General features: G+C 38.0%; 1 protein-coding gene across 1 annotated transcript in view; it reads left to right on the plus strand.

Annotated features, from left to right (window-relative positions):
* SCEL (sciellin) overlaps window positions 1-23111 on the plus strand; it is a 145156-nt gene that overhangs the window by 104354 nt on the left and 17691 nt on the right. The window contains exons 32-34 of the mRNA XM_036755756.1: window positions 1830-1904; window positions 3794-3902; window positions 8667-8769. Coding sequence (XP_036611651.1) covers window positions 1830-1904; window positions 3794-3902; window positions 8667-8769 — 287 coding nt within the window. The remainder of the gene's footprint in view (window positions 1-1829; window positions 1905-3793; window positions 3903-8666; window positions 8770-23111) is intronic.

A 23111-nucleotide genomic window follows, 5' to 3' on the forward strand; every position in this document is an offset into this window, starting at 1 on the left:
GAGTGATTCCAGCTACCTTTAATTGAAAAGATAAAAAATTCCAAGAGTAAATTTCAAAATAACAAGTAGCTAACTGTGCAAGAAATTAAAGGGCAGTTAAATAGGTGTACAGTAACCATGAAAAGCAAGCAAAAGGTCAAATAGCAGCAAAAAGAATAAAAACCTAATTTTGACATTTTCTGGTTAATCACACAATAATCTTACATGTAAGCTACATTCCAGTAGTCTCTCATGGTAAAACAGATGCTGGTTTAAAAGCATTTCTTATGAAATTCCATGTCAAACAAAATTAAGTTTGAGTTAAGTAAAAAGCTTTTATTTAGGATTCAGGAGTAGACCAATAAATAGGACACTGACAGATAATTGAAAAAAAAAAGTGTCAGCACGATTAGTACCTGAATGAGGTGAGTCTGGTGAATCTTTCATTTTACAAATACAGTCATCACCCTATGGAAAAGAACATATCATTGAAAAACTGAAAAGATCCAGCGTCCACACCCTTCCCCATCCCTGGCCCCCCCCGCCCCCGAAAGTTGAACTAAAGGAAGTTTTGTGAAGCAGCAGTTTGCCCTTCATTATGTTCATTCCAGCAAGTTACAGACACACTTCACACATCTTCAAATGTTGTAGTACATTATAGTGGCAAAAGCAAAGAATTGGTTAGAAAGGACTTGGCTTCAGCAACAGTTTTGTTTCTAACTAGATTTGTGATGAGGGAGGAGGGGGAATGAACTATTTCTAAAGGACTAGGATGCTGGTAGTCTATTATAAACTTGTCACTCATGAATATATCAGAAATTATCTTGAATCCTCTATTTTAGCCTGGGTTAACTATGGAGAGAGAGGTAATAAATTCCCATGAGTTTAGTTCTATTTCTAATAGCAGCCTTCTCATGGACAATTTAGGTGGTGGCAAAGAGGGGAATACTGTCCAATACCATCAAGGCATAAAATTGTACTGTGGCTTTACGGCCACTCTGAATTAACAAGTATTGCAAAGGTGTCACTGAATAAGAATGAAACTATTAGGTTTCTGTAATCGAATCTTCCTGAGTAAATTGGATATTTGGGAAGTAACTATAATCACAACTCACATTTATACAGAGATTAAGGTTCAAAAAACATGCCTCACAATAACCCTCTGAAGTAAGTAGTCTGGGTATTAGTGTGCCCATTTTATGGGTGGGAAAAATGTTCATAGATGTTGTGTGATTTGCCCGTGGTTACACAACTAGCAAATATCAAAGCTGGGATTGGATTGAAGGCGTCCTGATTCAAAGCCCAGTGATCTTCTTACTACAACATGACTGGGCAGAATATTTTGAATCTCTCTCATCTCCCAGTATTAAACGGATGTTCAAAAGTCAGTCAACAACCATTTATTAAGTAGTTATTAAGTGCCAGTCACTGTGCCAAGTGCTTGGGCTACAAAGAAAAGCAAATAATTAAAAGATCATCTTGATATAGCAATACATTTTTAAAAAGCACTAAAAGACTTCAAACATGATTCATTATTTCATTTTGTATCTATTTTAATTTTTTTCCTCAGGTGTTTGGCAAAAAATCCCAAAACATTGCTTATTGTTTTGTAACTTGGCTTTTGAACTCCAAATTGATTCTTCATCTCTGTCTCTTTACCTCTCTGTCTCTCTACCTCTTTGTCTCTGTCTGTCTCTGTCTCTCAATCCCTCACTGTGTGTGTGTGTGTGTGTGTGTGTGTGTGTGTGTGTAGATGTACAGACCATACTAGAGGTTCATGTACTTTCAATATTGCAGGATGCTTTGAAGGGTGAACATGTTTAATAGATCTATATTATGTTTGTTTATAGCAAATACCCAAAGGATGGCTATGAAGAAAGCGTCACTGGAAAATATATACAAACAGTTTATTCAACCTCTGATAGGTAAGCATGTATTATACTACACTATATCCATGTGCATCATGGCAAATCACAAGCAGTCAGACAAGTGACTAGCATTTATTTAGTGCCTACTATGTGCCAGGCACTGTAGTAAGCAGTGGGGATACCAAGAAAGGAGAGAAAAAAGTTCTTGTTCTCAAGGAATTCACAGTCTAATGGATAGCTAATAGTCCAGTTAGGTAAAAGCACAGAGTATGTGAAGAAGAGTATATAATAAGTCTAGAAAGGCAAGTTAGAAGAAGGTTGCAAGGGGCCTTTAACATCTAACTATAATTTTTTTCACTGAAGATTCTTGGTTCATGTAGGAGTCAGCAACTTTTGGCAAGGATGACCAAGGGCCAATCAATTTTCAGTGCCACACAGGCTGTATAGAACACACATTTCCCCTTCTCACCATTTTTATGAGTCTAATACTGCCCTACCGCTAAAAATTACCTTCTCTCATCATGGCACCATTTGAACAAATGAACGTCATCGTCGTCTCTGTCCTGAGAGACAGGGTGGTATAGAGAGCTAGTTTCCATACTTGGAATACCTGGGTTCAAATCTTTCTTCTGGCACATACTGTTTGGTTCTGGCTGAGTCATTTAACTTCTCACCACACTAACAAAATATCTAAGAATATAACTTTTAGGGGAAGGTGCTAACATTCATTAGTAGAGGGAATTTCTTCGGTCAGGTTCCATCCTCATCCCTCTCCCTTGCTGGCATGATATAAGGAGCCACTAATCATTTAATGAATCAAGTAATTACTATGCTCCAAATATTGTGTTAAAGACTCCTGGTTTATAGTGTGATACTGGTATTGGAGAAATTCCCAAATTAATGTCTCTTCCATGGTAGTATGCCTATTACTGACCTGGCTGAATATAGCCTCTGCCCATAAGAGTGTTCATATTAATATGCTAAGTAGCTTTCTCTTAATCCTACAGAGTAGTTGGTGATTCTCTTTATTTACCTATGCCCCGTGTGGATCTTTGACCTTTTGATCATTGAAGAATATGAGTGCTCACTCACTATGTGTCATAGATACTATGGAGGATTAAAAAAGAAATAATAAACCTGTTTCCCTACCTTTAAGTGCTTACAGTCTATTGGGGGATGACTGCATACATAAAACCAGAAAAATACATAAGTACACATACAAAATTAATATAGAGTTTCTGGCTGTGTGCCTGTATGCATAGAAGAATTGTATTCTCTCTGGGTGCATGAAAAGTGATTACCTGCCATGTTCATTCAGAAAAACAGTTCAGCCATTCCAGTATTCTTATTTGTATCATCAAAGAAAGTATATTGATAAGTCCTTGTTTCCCTCCCTGCCATATTCCTCAAAACTAAGAATTTCCCCCAAATCTCTGGTTTTCCTTTAAAATAGTCAATTAAGGACTTCGAGCCTTTTTATTTAAATCAAAATCCTCTTGAAAGTGTTTCTCTTTTTTGATTTGCTCCGTATCTCGAGAGTTACAGGTTTCCTAGTAATGTAGTATGTAGCCATTTGATTCGCTCCATACTAGCCCCCTTCAAGTAATTTCTCCTGGTGTTACTATCAAAAGGTGAACCTCTTGTTTCCTGTTCTAGGTGCCCTCTTCACCACTCATGAATTCTTAAGTTGTGTTTTCCTTCATGTTATTCCATTGCCATCATCTTTAAGTAATTAGCAAGTCAATGAGATAATATAATGGTAGCAGGTGGTCTGGAGCATTCATATTGGCAAATTCTGGACTGCAAAGTTTCTCAAAATAACATGGCTAACATTTCATTACATCATTACCATATATTTTTTAAAGGTGACTGTCAGTGCAATGTATGAATCTCTCATTTAAGAGATGGAGATACTCACATTTATGTAATTGTTTGTGTTTGCACAGGTCTATTATTGAAAAGGATATGTGTACCTATTGCCGAAAGCCCCTGGGCTCAAATACCAAAATGATCTTGGATGAGTTACAGATTTGCTGTCATTCTACTTGTTTCAAAGTAAGAAGAGGTTCATTTTTTTTTTTTTTTAGAATATGAGCTTACATAGCAATTTATAATCAAGGAGTGAATGAAAAAGCGCATGTTAAGTGATTACTGTATAAAATGACCAATGGGAATACCAATATAAAAATTAAACAATCCCTGCCTTCACAGAGCTTCTATTCTATGGCTGGTTGGGTGGGTGTGGAGAGAGACAACACATATAGATGAAGGGTAGTGAGGGAGAGTTTGCTCTGGGGAGTCGTGGGGATAGCATGTTGATCCATTGGGCAGCTGGTTGACATGGCTTTTCCAGAAAGCAATGTTAGTATTGATTTGATGACTGTGCCTAGAGCAGGAAATTGAACATGGAGAGAGGAGATAGATGGGTTTTTAGTAGTAGAGCAGATGGCAAGATGACCCAGGTGGTTGACTAGATGGGGTATAAAGAATGGAATGATCTAGGACTGGCTGGATATAGTTGAGTTGGCACTCATTTACTCATCAACACCTCACTAAGGAGAAATTCTTCATTGTGTCCTTGGGCAGGAATTTTAAAGCTGAATGGATTAGCTGCCCCAGGCCTTATAATATAAATTAAGTTGGGACTTTTTTTTACTGTTTTAGAATGACAAATTAATTAAGTGTCTTTGATCGAGCCTTACTAGGTGCAAAGCCCCAGGCCCAAACCCCTATCTACTAGGTGCTAAGCCTATGTGGGCAGGGTCCTAAGGGGAGTTGCTAAGACCAGAGCCAATAGTAAGAGCTATTTGCTTAGGGCTCTCACTCTTGTTGGAGTGCTGATGTGGAGACCCTGGGCAGCTGTAGTTAAGAGCCCTCCAGCTTGTAAACCCAAATATTCAGACTTTGTTAAACTCTGGTAACTATGCATTAAGATTTGAGTCAGACAAGGTCTGTCTGTTGATTTTGGAATTTGTTTGTATTTGCTCTGAAGCTCAGGGCACTGGCTTTTTCCCCTGAGCTGAGTGAACGATATTTGTATGTTGGATTAAAGTAAGATTGTTAACCCCTTAATGTTGCTTTCCTTAGTAAAGCAGATCAAAAGAACCTCTGTTGGCAGCTTTCTGTGTGCTGGTTGTTGGTGGGTCTTACACCCCTACAGCAACTGCTAGCAGATTGTTGCAACAGGCCTGGGGGTATGATTTCTACAATTTGGGTCTAGAGGGTGCAATTTTAAATGGCAAGAAGCATAACAACAACAGAACTCACGAAAAAATGGGCCCAGGTAGATAACTGGATGGCTAGATGAGATATAAAGCGTGGTCTGGTTGGATATATAACATAAAAATAAGTGCTTTTTTGAACACATGTAAAGGAAGTAATACCTTAGAAACCCCCACTATTGTCTTCATTAATAATACATTGTTTAAATACACTCTTCAGTGCTCTCAAAGATTTGTACGTATTGGCTTTGCAATGTCCTTGGAAACAATTAATAATGTATATTTGACATTTGACAGTTCCTGGCTCTTTTCAATTCTGCGGAAGTGTGGTCAATGTATAACTTTTGAATTTACAAAAATGACTCCAATGTTTTAAAGAATCATAATAATTGCAATATTAAAAATGACAAAACTATAGAAAAGAAAAGGAACTACATACAAATTCAAAATTTCATATTCAGCAGTGTGACCATAAAATGTCATTGGGGCTCTTGGAAAAACAGTCAGTGGATCCTTAACCTCAGATATTATTACAGAAGATCCTCTCACAGCAGCCTGATTCCAACAGCACAATTAATTATAATTAGTTGCCTAACTCAAGGCATCCATGCAGGGGTGGTACTCAATGACCTGGCACCTAATTACCTCCTGATGCACTGGGATTTCATATGTCCCATAAGCAAAGACTGTCAGATAAGTTTCTCTTCCTGCAACAGGCAGAAATAGAGAAGCTGACTAGGAGCCAAGATACTGGGTAGACCATGTGGCTTAGAAACACAGCCATGGATAGCAACAAACCATACACTTAGTAGCTAGGGCTACAAATCAAAGGGTGATCTTGACATGTTTATAGTGTGGAAAGGCCCGCTGGTCTTCCATTAGTCTTTCAAGATGTACCCACATAAATGGATAGCACTATACTCAGCCTCATTTCCAAACATGAGAGACATTGATATACTATATATACATGATATTATGTTAACATTAGGGAAAAGCTTTCCCCTGGCAGTTTGTACAATGGAATGTGAAAACTACATAGTTGGTATAATTAGAAAAGTCCCCCACAAAATTGCTACGTTTAATTGAAAGGATAATACTTCCCCTGGTACCGTATTTACTCTATACCTGTCCATATGGAAGTATCATGTACAAATTATCTCTTTTATGCTGCCATGCTCCCTATAGGAGCTGTTTCAAACCTTTCCTTCTTTCCTTGAGCCTCAATCTTAACCTCCAACCTCTTCTCTCTCTACTTTCCTGAGATTGAGTCTATCTCTTGTGAGCTTCCTTATCTCTCTTCCACAACTTAGAATCTCTCTATGTCCTTGAGTATGTTGCCATTCCTACAGTCTCAGAGAACAGTGACCTTCCTTTTTGCAAGGTTGACCTCTGCTTTTAATACTCATAATCTCATCCCCTCCCAACTCTTATAGGATGTAGCTTCATTTCTCCCTCCTTTGCTTTCCCATTTCTCTCTCCTTTCTTCTTTTCCTCTTTCCTCCTCTCTCTTATTCACTCTTCTTTCTACCCTGTCTTCTCTTGCTTCCTTTCCCTATTCTCTTCTCCCTTTCCCTCCCTGTTTCTTTTCCTCCCTTCTCCTTCCCTCTTTCTCTTCTCTTTCTTTCATTTGCTTTCTTTCTCCCTCTTTCCCTTTTTTCTCTCCCTCCCTTGTTTCTTCTTTTTCTATCTCTTCTCTCTTTTGTTCTTGCATTCTATTTCTCTCTCTCCTTCCCTCTTCTTCTCTGTTTCCCTCTTTATTATCTTTTCCTGCTTCCCTCATCCTCCATCTCTCTCCTTCTCTTTTCCATCTTTAATTTTTTCTTCTCTTCCACCCCCTAACATGCTTAGATCTTCCCTATTATAAAAAAGCAAAGATACCTTCCCTTGACCCTCCACAAGCTCCTGTCTGATTTTTCATTTTTACCCTCACTATGGAAATGGTAGTTTATATTTGCTGTCTTCATTTTCTCAATATCTATTCTCTCCTCAATTTCCTGAAAATGACTTTGGTCCCTACCATTCTACTTTAAAAAGTCAGCAATCTCCAAAGTCACCAATTGTTTCTAATTCCCATAGCCTTTCTTCAGTCTTCATCTCCCTTGACCCTTCTATAGCATTTGATACTGTTGGTTCCATCACCTTTTTTCATATTTATCCTCATTTTTCTTCCAGGACATTTATTTTTCCTGATTCTTCCCCTACCCTACCTATCTTTTGTTGCCCATTCTTTGCTGATTGGTATTCTTTCTCCTATCCACTGGATATTTTCCAGGCCACATTCTTGACTCTCTTTTCTTCTTTCTATATTCTTTCTGTGTTAGAGATTTCACCTTTTCCCATGATTTCATTTATTTATCAATCTGTCTTTGTAGGTGGCTTGATACAGATAGATGTAGATAGATAGATATCTAGCCCCATCCTTTCTCTGAGCTATAGTAATGTGTATCCAACTACCTACTGGACCATTTTTGTCTGGGTGTCTTGTTGGTACATCAAGCTCAACATGTCTTAAATGAACTCATCATTTCCCCCCCTCAAACTTGCCCTTCCTCCCAAGTTTCTTATTTTTGTTGACAGCACAACCATTCCACCAATCACCCAGGTTCAAAATACCAAAGTTATTTTTGACACTCACATCTAATCAGTTGTTATGTCTTATGCTGTCAGGGTCATAAATATCTCTTACGTTTCTCTTAGCGTCTCCATTCGCTTTGCTACCACCCAAGTTAAGGCCGTTGCCTCTTGCCTGGATAACTGCAATAGTGTCTTAGCTACTCTTTGTTCCTCTACTTTCCAGTTTTCCCTGCTTTTTAAGCCATTCTCCATACAACTGTCCAAACAATCTTCGTAAATCATAACTCTCATCATATCACTGCCCTGTTCTCTATTGCCTATTAGACGAATGGCAACTTTTCAGTCTGGCATTCAAGACCCACCACAATCTAGTTCCAGTCTATCTTTCTAGCTTCATTTCATGCTTCTTCTCTTTGTGTACTCTACATTGTCACCAAACTACACTACATTACATTACACTACACTGTACTGTTTCAGAATCTCATTTTACCTGCACTTGAGTAGGAGAAAAAGGTCTGACATGTATTTCTTCCACATACCTACTTGTTGAAACTCTTCTTTCAGACAGGCTAAGTCCCTGCTCAGGCACTACTTTCTCCATGAGGTTTTCCCTGATTTTCCTCTAGCTAGAAGTGGTTATTCTTTCCATATATTTTTCTAGAAAACTTTGTCTGAATCTCTCCTTTACTGTATGTATGTGTCCATTTTATATTAGATTGTAAGATCTTTGAAGGCAGAAACTATCTTCTGCTATTTTTGTATACCCATGATTGAGCCCAGTGTCTTGCACATAGGAGGTGATAATAATTGTATTGTTTTGGTAAATTCAATCCATTAATTTTAAGTGATTCTTTTCAATTTTCATGGCTAACAAAGTAGTAACAAATTCTGCTTTTATGTCTTCCTGTCTATGAACTAAATAAGAACTCCAAATGGCTATGTAGGTCTTGTTATGGGAGATAGAAATTGATTTTCTTATTCAATAGGAACTTTTGCATTTTTAATTTTCTTTGTTTTTCTTTAGTGTGAAATTTGTAAAAAGCCTTTGGAAAACCTGGAAGCTGGTGATAGTATTTGGATCTATAAACATACTGTACACTGTGAGCCTTGCTACTCCAAGGTTGTAGGTATGTGACAAGCTTTGTAATGCACTGACATTTTTGTAAATGTTGGTAGATCTTTGAGGGTGGGGTGTTTATAATGACATCAATTAAGTTGTTATGATAATATTCCATATTATTTTTTTGCTAAATATTATTAGTATGGATATTTAGGCAAAATTATTCTAGGGATCATCTCATACCCTAAGTAGATAGCTTTAGTACTCTAGCTTATACTGTAAAAAATAGTTAAAATGCTTACTAGTTTTCAATATCAAGCATTGTAAAACATGCAATTTATTACCTATAATAGCTACTCCGTTCATTAGCTAGTTATCACAGAAATGGAAGTTCCACCCTCAAATTATTCTTTGCATCATTCATTGACTCTACAGTCAAAGGCCATAGCAGGAAATGACCTCTTGTGTCTGCATTTCTGTGGACTTCTGGTATAGGACAATTATTGATTCATTCATTGAAGCTAAGCTTCCTATCTCACCTGGGCTGGAACCATAGCAACCACTCAGGGGACTGAGCCCACTCCTCCTTCACAACGGAAATTTGGCATGCTCATTTCAACATGAGCTAGTTCATCCCTCCAGAAGGCTCACTGTATTGTTGCCAAGACTTAGTGCAGACACCTTATTGTCTTAGTTCATTGTAGCTTAAACTCCTGTGTTCAAATGCTCTGCCAGCTGCAGCCTCTCCAAAAGCAGGAGGAATAGGTGTGTACCATCATTCCAGGCATAGTTCAATTATTACTAAAGTGCTTTTTAACATTATTAAAAAGATCATGAAATTAATGCAATAATAAATTATTATTATAATTTCTGCCTTTTCATATATGATCTCTGTAGTCAATCATTCAAAGGATTGTCATATGGAAGAAGGATCATACTTGTTCTATTTGGCCCCAGAGGTCAGATCTAGGACCAGTGAGTAGCATTTACAAGGAGAAAGGTACACCTCAATGTATGGAAGAAGATTCCTAAGACTGTAGAACTGTCCAAAAAATGCAATAAACTGAACTGGAAGGTGATAAGTTCACTATAACTGGAGGTCTTCAAGAAGAGGCTGAATGAACACTTGTTAGCCAGATGTGGTGGCACAAACCTGTAATCCCTACTACTGAGGGAGGCTGAGGCTAGTGGATATCTTGAGTTTGGGAATTCTGAAATACAGTGGGTCTAAAGCACATCAAGTGTCCACACTGTGCCCAGTACCAATATGGCCCAGTACCTCTAGGAGTGAGGGATCCCCAGGCTGCCTAAGGAGGAGCAAACTAGCCCATGTCAGAAAGAGAAAGGGTCAAAGCTTCTTTCTTGATCAGCAGTGGTGTCAAGCCCATCAGTAGAAGCTGTACTGTCAACTTGGGCAAAATAAAGGTGACCCAGTCTCAAAAACAAACAAAACACAAGTCAAAGAAAGGAGGGAGTTTTCAACAAGTCAATAACTGAACTATGCTAGAAATATATACAAGTGCAAATATAAAAGGCTATTTTCTGCTATTATTTTCTGGGCATCCATTGGTTTCTTGTCTCTGATGTTGCTCGGACTAGAGGAACTCTGAGAAGCCTTCCAGACATAAAAATCTGTGTTTCATAAGTTCAAACCCCCATGGTACTACAACTTTAACTGAGAGTGTCAGCCTCAGAGGAGGCAGACCAGGATCTAAATCCCGCCTCTGACAAGTATTGGCTGTGTGACCTTGGGTAAGCAGCTTAACCTCCCGGTCCTTTACACAACCCTCAAAGACTATAAATTAGAGAGAAGGTGCAGACAAGCATTGGTAGAGGGAGTTTCCTCACTTGGGAGTTCCCTATGTTGTTCACCCTTTGTTTTTGAAGAAGACCAATGACATCACAATGTCCTGCCTTGCATATGAATTGGATTTATGTGAGGCAGAGTTGGTTTGGATGGTTTGATGGTGTTGTGGTTTCATGATGTGTTGTGGTGGAACCATCTCAAAGAATTCAGGGTCAGACCACCTCTAATCCAAATATAGACATCAATTGAGATTGCCACCTCTCATGAAGTGGGCTAAGTTCCAAGAGGACCCAGCAACTTCAGAGAAGGCAAGATGGATTTTTATAGGATAAAGATGTAATTGCATAACAGAAATTATGAATATTAAAAAGGCAGGAGGGGTTTGTTAAGGGATTAGGTAATAGGGGAGGGGTCCCAGCCATGGGAACTGTGCATGTGATTACCCACAATGCATACAGAAAAACCCATTTGGGGAGGTATGTATGTATGATAATGATATTATAATAAGCCCCTCTATGTCATAGGTTCACTCTAGGTCAGTTCTTTACTATTACTGCACAGGTGCCTACTTAGGGAAAGTCCCTTCTATTGTTTTGGGGTCCACATCCTGCTTGGGACTAGATGGATGTGGTTATGGTTGAGTGCATGGACACACCTGCTGTTTCTGTGGGGAATATGAGGAATGGGTCTGGGGGCAGTGCCTAGCTAGAGGCAGTGGCTGGGATCCCATCACATGGATAAGCCTGCTGTTCTGTGAGAAATATGAGTTCATGGACACATCTGTTGTTCTAGTGAACAGTGAAGCATATATGAAGAAGTTAGGATATTGAGTATATGGGGGTGGTGAGTGGTTAGGTAGGTGCAGTGGGCCTGCTGTTCAGTGGAGCCTATAAGGAAGTTAGAATATTGGGGCTGGGGGCAGCTTTAGTAGGATTCCATCAATGGGACCTATATTCTTGCCTTCTGGGAGTTTCCCCTACCAATGTAAACACAGGTCCAATCCCTATCCCAATCCCTATCACCATGTACATAAGTTATGTGAAAGGGTCCCCTATTTTTTGTACTATATAAATCATGAAGAATTGACAAGCAGTTTTAAAGATATTTGCTATGCAGAAATATTATTCTAATAAAATTCTGTGAGATGAGATGCATCTTTAAAATTCAGTATCAGATTTCTATTTTTATATTCAGTTAATAAGGGAGAGGTACAAAGGAGTTAGAAACCAGATAACAATGCAATGTAAAAGACATTTTCTTCTATGGAGTTTCTCTCTTTCTTTGCTGATGGCATGTCAAACAGTAATTCATTTGATTACTACAGAAAATCCAAAGTAGGGAACCTAACTTTATCCAAAGGACCATAGGTCACAGAGCAGGTAGGATATTAACATCTAGAGTAACCTAGGTTTGAGAGGCCTGGATTGAGTTTGTAGAAAATTTAGAACTCCGTTTAGCAGGCTGTCAAAATTTATCTCAAGAAAGGAACAAATCTTGCTCAAATTTTCCTCTATTTCACGTGCTTTTCCCAGCCATATTTAATTTTCTTCCTAATGTTGGCCCCTGGATGCTTTCTAAGATATGGCAAGCTAACTAAATTTCTGTTTTCCCAATAAGCATATATCCTATTGGTCCAGAACCTGTAAGTTCTTCGAAGGAAGGAAACAAGCATTTATTAAGTACCTATGTGTCATGCACTATGCTAAATGCCTTATGTTATTTCATTTGCTCCTCACAACAACCCTAGTAGTAGGTGTTATTACTATTCACATTTTAAATCTGAAGAAACTAAGGTAAAGTTTAAGTGCCTTGCCCAGGGTCATACAGCTAATAAATATTTGAGGCAGGATTTGAACTCAGGTCTTCCTGACTCCAGGCCTTCCTCAGAGAGCCAGAAGTGCTCATTTTTTTCATTCCCTCCCCTTCCAAACTCAGAATTATATGTTCAGAAGATTGACTGTACACAGCATTAAAAACCATATGGTAGAAGATGTGTTTCTAGTCTCGATATGTTCCCATAATGCATTAATGTGTTTGCCTTTTAATTATAGGCACATAGAGAATTATAATGAATTCAATATATCTAATCATTGTTTTCTTTTTACTTTTAGCCAAGTGGATTCTGTGATTCTGACACATGGAAACCAAGATGAATGCCATTTATTGAGAACATTTAGTTCTTTAAGGAAAGCTTTTTGGTTAACAATATTCAGTTTTAAGCTTTCTTACTGAAGATTAAAAGAATCTTATGTAAAATTGCTAATTCTGCTATGAATCAAATAGTCAATGCATATGCTAATGTTAGTCACAGGAAGGGAACTATTCCATAGAAAGCAGATTTAGACATCAAAAATTGAACCAGTCACCGCCATTTTCTCCAGCCTTGCCCAAAATGGCCAGTGCCATAGCGATGATGGCTCTGGTGGCAATGACCATTGACAGAGTTTAAGGAGGGCACTTTCCTTTCAGGCTGAGTCAAAGTTCGTATTTTAACATTTTTTGTGGGAGCCTATTGCTTGGTTCTTTAATTTGCCCATCTTCATTTTCTCAGCCCTTCAGTGAATGTATCATCCTCTTAGTTTATATAATTGAATTAAAGGACATTTTAATAAATCTCCCATGAAAGAAAGACATCTGCCTAGCCACGTGTCCAGATGACATCCACAAAAAAGATTTTTGAAGGCTAATTTTTGACAGTAACATGGCATCAAGTTTAACATAATGGGCAAATTTCTACTTTAAAGTTAAAAAGGACCTATGATTTTATATTTATCAAAAATCTAAAGAAAAATCCCAGTTGTCTATTTTATCAAGGATATTATTTTTATAGACTGTTTTAAGAACCTAAGGGAATAGATTTGTGGGTGAGTGATAAAATCATATTAATATGTACTTCGTAGGTAGTACTTTTGTTATATTTTTCTTTGCATGCTTTGCAAAATCTAGTTAAGCAGGCATTCATTGATGAGGGTTATGGACTACAAAAACACTTTCTTTGGTGTGCACTTATATTCATATTGCATAGCACTTTGTATCTGCAAATGGTTTATAAAAATAAATTGAAATGCCTGTTAACAATAAATCTTTTTGTTGAGTGTGATAATCAGCTTCATTTACCAATGGAGTAATTTACTGATTTTGTGAGTGAGTCAATCAGTAAATATTGATTAAGCTTCTACTATGTGCCAGGCTCTATGCTAAGTTCCAAGGATACAAAGAAAGGCAAAAGATAGTTCCTGCTCTCAAGAAGCTCACTATCTAATGAGGGAGGCAATATACAATTATGTATAAACACAATATGTGCAAGATAAATTAGAGAAAATCAATAGAAGGAAGGTACTAGCGTTAAGGGAGATGAAGAAAGACTTCCTGTAGAAAGTGGATTTTAGCTGTGACTTGAAGGAAACAGGGACACCAGGAGGCAGAGATGAAGAGGGAGAGAATTATAGTGATCAAGGTGTGTTGTCTTATGTGGTATGGCCAATGTTTTACTTACTGGTTTTTTCAGTGTGTGGAGGCTCTAGTTTTTATTTGCAATGAAACTATTTCATAAGCATTCAGAAGTGCTCAAGCTGAAATCCAAAAAGAGAACATTAAAAAATTTGTTTTTACACTTACAATGAATAATCCTTAAAACTTTTAGGTAATTTTAAGGAAAGGCCAAGTTAGCTGTGGAGAGCTGAGCTAGAGAAACTCAAAAACTATCTTAGAATACTGTCATGATTGACCACTTCAATAATAACTCATCTTTCTGGGTTACGGAGAGGTATTGTCACATTTACTCTACACAGGAGACTGGCCTCAAAAGAGTTAAATCCAAAGTGACTAACAAAATACAGTAATGCCATAATAGCTGTCCTGTGGAAGGAGGAGGAGCCTGAGAAGAGAATAAATAATAATTCTGTGTTCATTAATTCACACTCCATGAGAAGCCATAGTAATTGAGCCATGTGTTTTATTGTTCTTTTATTATATGGTATCTGAGTGGATCAAAAGAAATAATTTTGTCAGACTCATTGTACGAAAGGACTGGATACAGCAGACTCCCTGCTTTGAAAAAAAATAACAAATTATATTAACATGTAAATACTTTTGTAGTAAAAACTCATCTTTTTGATATTCCTTTTGTATATCATTGAAATATTTTATTTCCCTTTAGTTTTTGGTGAAACAATTAAAAGAAATACTTTTTTGCAGCTGCTAAATGAACCTTTTATCTTCCTCCAATAATATATTAAAGATGGCTATAACAATGCTATGAAAATGAAATAAATTGAGGGTGGAGGAAAGGAGTTGAATTTACCAAGACCACTTCACTATAACTGAGCCTACAAATACCATACATACAATAGACTAAATATGCCAAAACATATTTTTTTTAGATTTGCCACAACCATTTGTCTGTCTTTGTGAGCAAATAGCAGTATCACACCTATCCTAGACTTATTTGTTCGAAATTAGACCAAACACGCCTGATCTTGATTTCTCCAGCTAAGATCACATTTATAATAGATATGCAATGGATCAAAAGGGCAAGTGCTTCAAATTGGATTATATCATAGAATTGTAGTTTTCTACAGAGGAATGGGATTTTGGAGGTCATCTAGAACAAACCTCTCATTTTACCGGGGTGGGGGAGGGGGAGGAAGAAAGCCCAGAGGGGTAGAATGATGTAGGAGCAAGAAGAGTGCTAGACTCTGAGTCAGAAAACCTGTCTTAAATCTTGGCTCCTTCATGTGCAAATTCTGGACCCCAGCTTCCTCATCTGCAAAATGGGAAGGTTGGACCAAGTCTCTTTCAGCTCTAAAAACCTATGATCTTCTTACACAGTTAATAAATGGTAGAGCCAGAGTTTGATCTCAAGTTTTCTGAGTCCAAGTTCAGTGTGCCCTTTCCACTGTGCCTTGATTCTCACTAGCAACAGGGAGCAAAAAGAAAGCAATCTATTCCAGAAACAATTTATTGAGTTATCCCCTATTAATAAAGCTGAGTAATGGGAATTGTCTCAGTAAATAATCTAAAATGTGCATCCCTAATCATTTGACCACAGTAATTTATATTATTAAATAGGATTAGTAAGATGTACCAACTGTTACTGATTTGCATCTCTCTGGAAAAATTCTGGCTTATGTTTAATATGGTAGAAAACTGATAACATTTGGATCATTTTCATATACAGGATAAATCTGGAACACTATTAAAACCATTGATTCAATAGTGAAAAATTCACCTAGTTGATTATTTTATCTGTTGCTTGCTAACAGTATAGTCTGATTTTTTTTCTCCACTAATCTAAATAGTTGCTTTGGTATCGTGTGAACATACATAAATTTAAATAAATATAATTTCGTTTCCAAGAAACCCAATATTAATACTCTGCTAATTAGTAACTGCATATGAAATTAAGGAAATCCTTTAATTTAACTTCCTTACACCTTAATTTACTCCTTAAAAATAAAGGGTTGGAATAGACAGTCCCCTTTGGCTTTAACACTGATTATCTGATCATCTTATTTAGTACATAAGTAACTAAAGGTAAAATTAGATATTATAGTCCTTTATATGTAACAATTTGAAAACATTTTTTTTAAAAAATGGATTGATTTTTTCTTCAATAAATATTTCTTTAAGTCATTTCCAAGAAACAGTTAATATGAATTTTGCATCAAATATCCAAGGCCCTCAAATTCCACTTGTAACTTTTTCTTGAGAAAAATGCATCCACAAATGTTAGTTTTTCAGTGCTACTGACCTAATTTCTTATACCCTGATTTTGAAGAGTATGCACAATATTGACAAGACTTGTTCATATTTGTACTCTGGATATTAACTTGATGTCATAACATTATTGATCTTTTTTTCTAATATAAAATCTACCTAGCAAGCAAAACAAAGATGTGGAAACTTCCTGCATCATTTGCTACCCATTGATAATTTCTTCATACTTAATGCTGTTCTGACCTTTGGTTTCTCTGACACTTCCCTATCGTATTCTCCTCTTCTTACCTCTGAGCAATCCAGTCTTATTCACCATTCATCTTCCTTCAATTACTATAGTCAGTCTCTCCTTCCCCTTCCACAAAGCTCTATCCTTGGATTTCTCTTCTCTGGCCACACCTTCTCCCTTGACTTCATCCACTTCCAGTGCTTCAGTTATCAACTCTATACAGATTGCTTTCAACACTACATCTTTACTGCTGACTATTGATAATGATAAAGACCCTGAATTTCCATTTCCAGCTGCCTCCTGGAAAGCTACACCTGGATTCCTTATTGACATCTGAAACTCAACGTGTCTACAACAGAATTCATTATCTCTTTTCCTCTTCTTTACTTCTTTCCTCCCAGTGTTCTAGATTTGAAATCTCAAAGTCTGCCTTATTGCTATCATTTTCCTCACCCTCCACATTCTGTCACCATGTCCTATTGCAATATCCGTTATCCTCATCCCTCCATTTGTATCCCAACTACCTTAGTTCAAGCATTCATTACTTCTTGATACAAAAAGTCTTTGGTCTTTTTCCTTTCAGTCTCTCAAAGATGTTCCAAATTTACCTGCTTTATTACTTGCTACCCTACTCAAAAACTGTCTTTGGCTCCCCACTATTTTTGAATAAAATGAATTCTCCCAAGTATAACCTTCCAAGCATTACACAATCTGACTTCAACCTACTTTTTCAGGCTTTATTTCATGGTACTCCTCAGTGAATATTCTCCAGATAAATGGACTGATTGCGATTTTTTTTCTCTCATCCTCTCCTTGTATGACATCTACTCATCCAGGAATAGATGCCCTCCAACTCCATCTATTGAAATAATTTCCTTTCAAGGCCCATCTTAGATGCTGCCTCCTTCAGGGCACTTTCTGATCTCCTCTACCTCCTTATAGGCCATGCCACTTTTACCCATTCTATAGTTATTCAAATACCTGGGTCACTCCACAGCTCCCTACTTTATTGTAAGTTCCTTGAGGACAAAGGTTGTTTCACTTTTCATCTTTAATTCCTTAGTACCTTCCAGGGTACCTTGTTCACTATAACATTCTATAAAATTTTACATAAATAAAGGATCCATTTGATTACTTTGCATTTTCTAGTTATCTTTACAGTCATAATTTCTTATGATAATTGATCCTTAGTCATCTTAGTCCTATCCCTCCTCAGTTCAAATCCTCTTTTGCCTCCTTACTCTCTGTGAGCAGGACAATTAGAACTCAGGTTATAACACGTCAGTTATAGCTTCACAGCCCAAAGAAGGGTCAGAGAAAGACTATGCTAATTACTATAATTCAAGAGAAAACATAAGCGCATGAGAGATGCAAAGCTCTATGTGAGGGCTATTACTGACTTAGAAGAGATGGCATTTTAGTTGGGCGTAAAAAGATGTGCAGGATTTCAACAGATGGAGTGAATAAATATACAAATATAACATTATACAAATTTAACATATGATTTTAGGGCAAGGGATTAATGACAGATGGACAGCCAGAACGCTGTATTAGTATCCTTAAATATCAAGAGAAAGCAAGGGAGGTCTCCAATACATTGGACTGACTACCTATGATGAATTTATGGGAGGATATAGACAGTCCCTGACCACAAGGAGGCTACATAATGGAAGAAGATGACACAAAAGGGAGCTGAAGAGTGTGGGACTTGGTATGAATAACCTGAGTCGGAAACAGAGACAAGATAGAAATAAAGGATGGCTGGCTTGGGCTATTCCTCAAAATGGAGGTTGTGGGAGAATTTGCCAATGGGAGGAGATGGTCACAGGGTCAGAGGGATATGCCAGGGGGAGAAGGCATGCTGAAGCATGCCTAAAACGTTTTGCTTTCATTCTAGTAGCTTCCTGGCTTGTGCTTCATAATATATTGACTACAATCACACATATTCCAGATACATGTAAAATTGGGGCATTATTCTTTTCAAAAAGATTTTTGGCTTTGCCTTTTGCAAGCTGCAGTGTCAAGAAAGATAGTTGCCTTCTTCACTTGTGCATTAGAAGGAATGAATTGATTTCCAAGTATCTGACAAGACTGGAAAACTACAGGGAGTGGAGACCAGAGCCAAGAAAGTAGCTATAGACTTCAACTGTTGGCTTCCGAGCAGCAAGAACACCCACCATAGGGTCTCCCAATTCCTATTCCATTCATTTCCAATGACCTCACTGTTCCCCCCAGTCCACTAAACACAAGAACATGTCCAGACCTTTTAGGAGAAATTCTGTGTTCCATACCCTGGACTTTTCAAATAATGGTCCTAAGGAAGAGAAGGTGGCTAGATAGAAAATCAGAGAGGGGGCTGATGGTCCTAGGGCCTGGGGCAAGATTGGGGAAGGAATGGTATCTTCCAGGATTTTCTTCATTCCAGACAGATCTCATTTAGATGAGAGAATATCATGGGTGGGAGAGAATGGTTCCCCAACCTTATCATTTGTCCTCTCCTGTTTAAAACCATCTTATATTATTTTCCCTACTCTCCTACAGTTCCACAGATCATAGGGCCAGGATAAGGAACATCTCTTTTCACTTCCTAGTTCCCAAGGATATTTTGAAAGCCCCAAAAGGAGCCTAGGCAAAAGATTCTGTCTCCTTAATTAGCTCAAATGATAAAGACCTGGGAATCCAGGTCAAGGAGAATTATTTGGAACCTGCTTCCTTCTGTGGAGGGGGCGGAAGGAGGGGTCAGGTAAGCCCTGAGCCCAAGAAAGGATGCATCTCCAACCTCCCTTCTGTCAAAGGGCCAGAAGGGCAAAATGCCAGAGCCAGAACCAAGATAAAGATAAGATTCAAGTTCAAGGCCAAAGGTGAGTCTTCAGTCTCTTACTCTTTTCCCTCAGAGCAGGCCAAAAAGAAGGAGGCCAAGAACCAGGCCCTGAGTATCTCTCAGCAGCTTCAGGACCAGAGAATGCCAAGTACCAAGGGCCCAAGTTTTGGCATAGATCATCTCTGATCATCATTATAGTGATAAAGTAGTAATACTAGTAGTAGAAATGACAACCATAAGGCAGAGCTATCTAGATATACAAATACAAGTCTAAGAATAAGCAACTTTGATAAAATTTACTCTGAAGAAGGACTAAAATGTATGTATAGAATATACATGAGAATTTTTCCCATGCTAAAAATAATGTGTTGCCTCTTAAATCAGCAAGATGACAAAAGACTGAAATAGTCAATGTTGGAGTAGTTGTGAGTAGTTAGGTATCCTAATGTATACTGTCAATAGAGCTATTAATTTATCCAACCATCCTGGTTGGACCAATTTGGAAGAAACAATTTGGAATTATACGAGATGATTTTCCAAACTGTTCATACACTGCAATTCAAAAATTCCACCATATGGAAGATATCCCAAGGAAGTCAATGAAAGAAACAAAAGATGAGCAGACATCAAAATATTCATAGCAGCTTTTCTTCATGGTAGTAAAACCCGGGCTTGTGTTTGTCCATTTTCAAAGAGGGCCATGACATCAGGGAAATGATGACATGACTTGTAGTTGACTTTGATTTGAGTGAGAGAGAGCTGTGTAAGGTCACCAGCCTTTCTCCTCCAGAGCCATCTGGATCCAGTGACCAGATATTTATCAGGATGACTGGAGATGATCCAGGATGCAATGGGAGACCTTGGCCCTTTTAGGCCTTTTCACGTACTCACTTAGAGTGAGGTGACGCCCATTCAGTGAATAGACCTCTTTAAGAAATGAGTCAAGGGATGGCCCCTTTGATTGGGAAAAAATCAAGCTGGGAGGGGAAGACCCTCAGGGTTACTGTTTCAAAGAGACACAAGTTACCATTGACATTCACTCTGAGCCAGGAGGGCCCAAAATGCAACCATTAAGTGGAACTTGGGCAGGGACCTAATTCATGAGCTTCAGAGTGAACTGGGTTTAAGGTTTTGTGGAAGGAAGAAAGGAAAGAAGAAAGGGAGGAAGGAAGGAAGGGAGGGAGGGAGGAGAAATCTAGCCAGTAAACGCCAAGTTAAGTGCGCAGCTTCTGGCCATCAAAATTTACCTTCCTTTGTAGAGGAGAAGGAGAGAGAGAGGGGAGAGGGAGAGGAAGAGCTGAGTCACCCAACTAGCTGGGTCCCCTTTCAGGCAGCTCAGTCTACTCACTGGTTGTGTTTGTCCTTCATTTTTGAAGAAGACCATGACATCAGGGAAATGATGGGTCTGGAGGAGAAAGTGAGGCTGGTGACCTTGCACAGTCCTCCCTCACTCAAATCAAAGTTAAGTGCAAGTCATGTTAAAACCCTGGCAACAAGGTGGGTGCCCATCAACTGGGGTGTGATTTAACCAATTGTGGCATGTAAGCATAATGGAATGTTATTGTACCTTAAGAAAGAGTGAATATGAAGAATTCAGAGAAACTTGGGAAGACCAGTACTAACTGATGCTGAATAAATTAAGCAAAGCTTGGAGAACAATGTACATAATGACCATAACAATGGAATGAAAGCTATGCTAAAATGCAAACTCTGATTAATTGTAATCATCAGTCTTGATCCTGTAGAACTGATTAGGAAACATACCACCATCCTTTCAGTAGAGAGATGGCAGACTAGGTATGTTGAACATGATTATGACAAAAATGGTGTTTGTTTATTATTACTCTTGCTGAAATGCTTTTCTTTTTTGCAAAAAAAAATTGGGGCTGATGTTAAAGGGAAATGATTTTGGTGGAAAAACAGAAGGCATTAATAATATTCTAAAATAAAATTCATGTGCTGAGTATACAGATGAGACAGTTTGTGGACTACTTTTTAAAAATTATTTTGACTTCATATATAGATTGGACTTACAGAATTAAGCTTCAAATCATTTCAAAGATTCTACCTTGCAGTTTCTCAGATAGTTTAACAAATGTAGAAAGCCAATCCATCATTTTTCTGAAAAGAATTTTAGCTCTTTCAGCTCCAATATTTTATGATTCTCAATGGTCAACATTCATTTAGTCATTCAATTCAACAAACAATTATTAAGCTCCTACTATGTGCAAGGCACACAATTAGCATAGATTAATGATACCCCATTATATAACAAACTATGCTGGCGCCAGATAAAACTGATATATGACTTTTGGATCAAAAAGAATTTGGGCAAAGTGAACTTACTGAGTGACAGGCTATGATAGAGTCAGAGCACTGGTTAGAATATTGAAAGGTCCTCTAGGCCATTCTATTAACTCCAGGCAAAGTAGCATTTAAGAAAGACAGTCATCTACCCTTAAAAAATATCCAGAGAGAATAATTCCACAGCCTCTCTTAGTAATTCATGCCCTTGTTATGAATATGGGTTCTTCCAAATTTATTATCTGTGCATACTGTTTGCTGCAGCATGTAAAACATAATTTCTTAATTAAGAAGAAAAATAAGTTGTTATTCCATTCCTCCCCTCCCCCACCCTTAAGCTCTCCTAATAGTTCTGTTCTGAACCATAGAATTTTAGAGCTGCAAGGCAGGCTGGAGATCATCCTAGTCCAACCCCCTTATTTTAAACATCGGAAAATCCCAGACCCAGAAGGAGTAAGGGGCTGGACCAAAATTACAAAGATAGGGGCAGTTTGGGGAGGAGACTCCAGGCTGGACTCTTAGTCCAGTCCTCCACATGTAGAACTCCAAGCTGAACACAGGACTCTTTTAAAAGCCTAACCAAGGTTGGATACATGAGGCAAATGGTTTGCATATGTTACTCTATTTTGGGGCATTAATATCATGTTAACTTTTAAAATTACAACGACCCATGGCTAGTTCATACTTAGCTTACAGCAGGAAGTTCATGAACTCAGATAATTTTCTGACATTCACAAAATCATTTTGCCTTGTCTTGCATTTGTGCAGTTTCTTTCTCTTAGATGGGTTATTTCAGATATCATATATCCTTATTAACTATCATATTTGAAGCTCTAAACACTCTACCTTGTCTGTTTCACTTCATATTTGCTAAGAAAGCTCTTCAAAATACAAATTCATTTTTCGTTTCTGCAGCCTTACAGACCAATTGAGTTGTGTCTGTCATCTGAAGGCTCAAGGTATGGGGTGACTCATTAACCAGAAAGTTTACTAGTGTATAATTAAGTTTTCTATTTACATTAATTCATGAATACTAGGACATGAATGGGCTACTACTTGCAGGAGTAAAGAGAATGCCTGTACTGAAGGATGGGTCTACAGATCTTTTGAAAGGGACATTTAAGAATTTAGTTTTTGAAAAAGTTTGTCATGGGGAAAAACAGTAAATCTGCTAAAGTCCAAATTGAAAATGAATAGAAAGCTAGAAAATCATTAGGAATTATTGTTGTGGGGGGCAGCTAGGTGGTGCAGTGAATAGAGCACCAGTTCTGGAGTCAGGAGGACCTGAGTTCAAATCCGGCCTCAGACACTTGACATGTACTAGCTGTGTGACCTTGGGCAAGTCACTTAACCCCAATTGCCTTGTCTTCCTCCCTACCCCCCAAAAGAATTATTATTATGGGGAGGAAATTTCAGAGGAGGAGCATTTTCCCTCCTGTTAGTGTGAAGCTGATCACTACTGAGGGGCATCTTTGTCTTTTCAATTGCCTTTGGAAGGTGGGATTTTGGGATTTGTCAGAGGTTTGAGGA

This window comes from Trichosurus vulpecula, chromosome 4 (assembly GCF_011100635.1).
Source record: "Trichosurus vulpecula isolate mTriVul1 chromosome 4, mTriVul1.pri, whole genome shotgun sequence".
Taxonomy (NCBI): Eukaryota; Metazoa; Chordata; class Mammalia; order Diprotodontia; family Phalangeridae; genus Trichosurus; species Trichosurus vulpecula.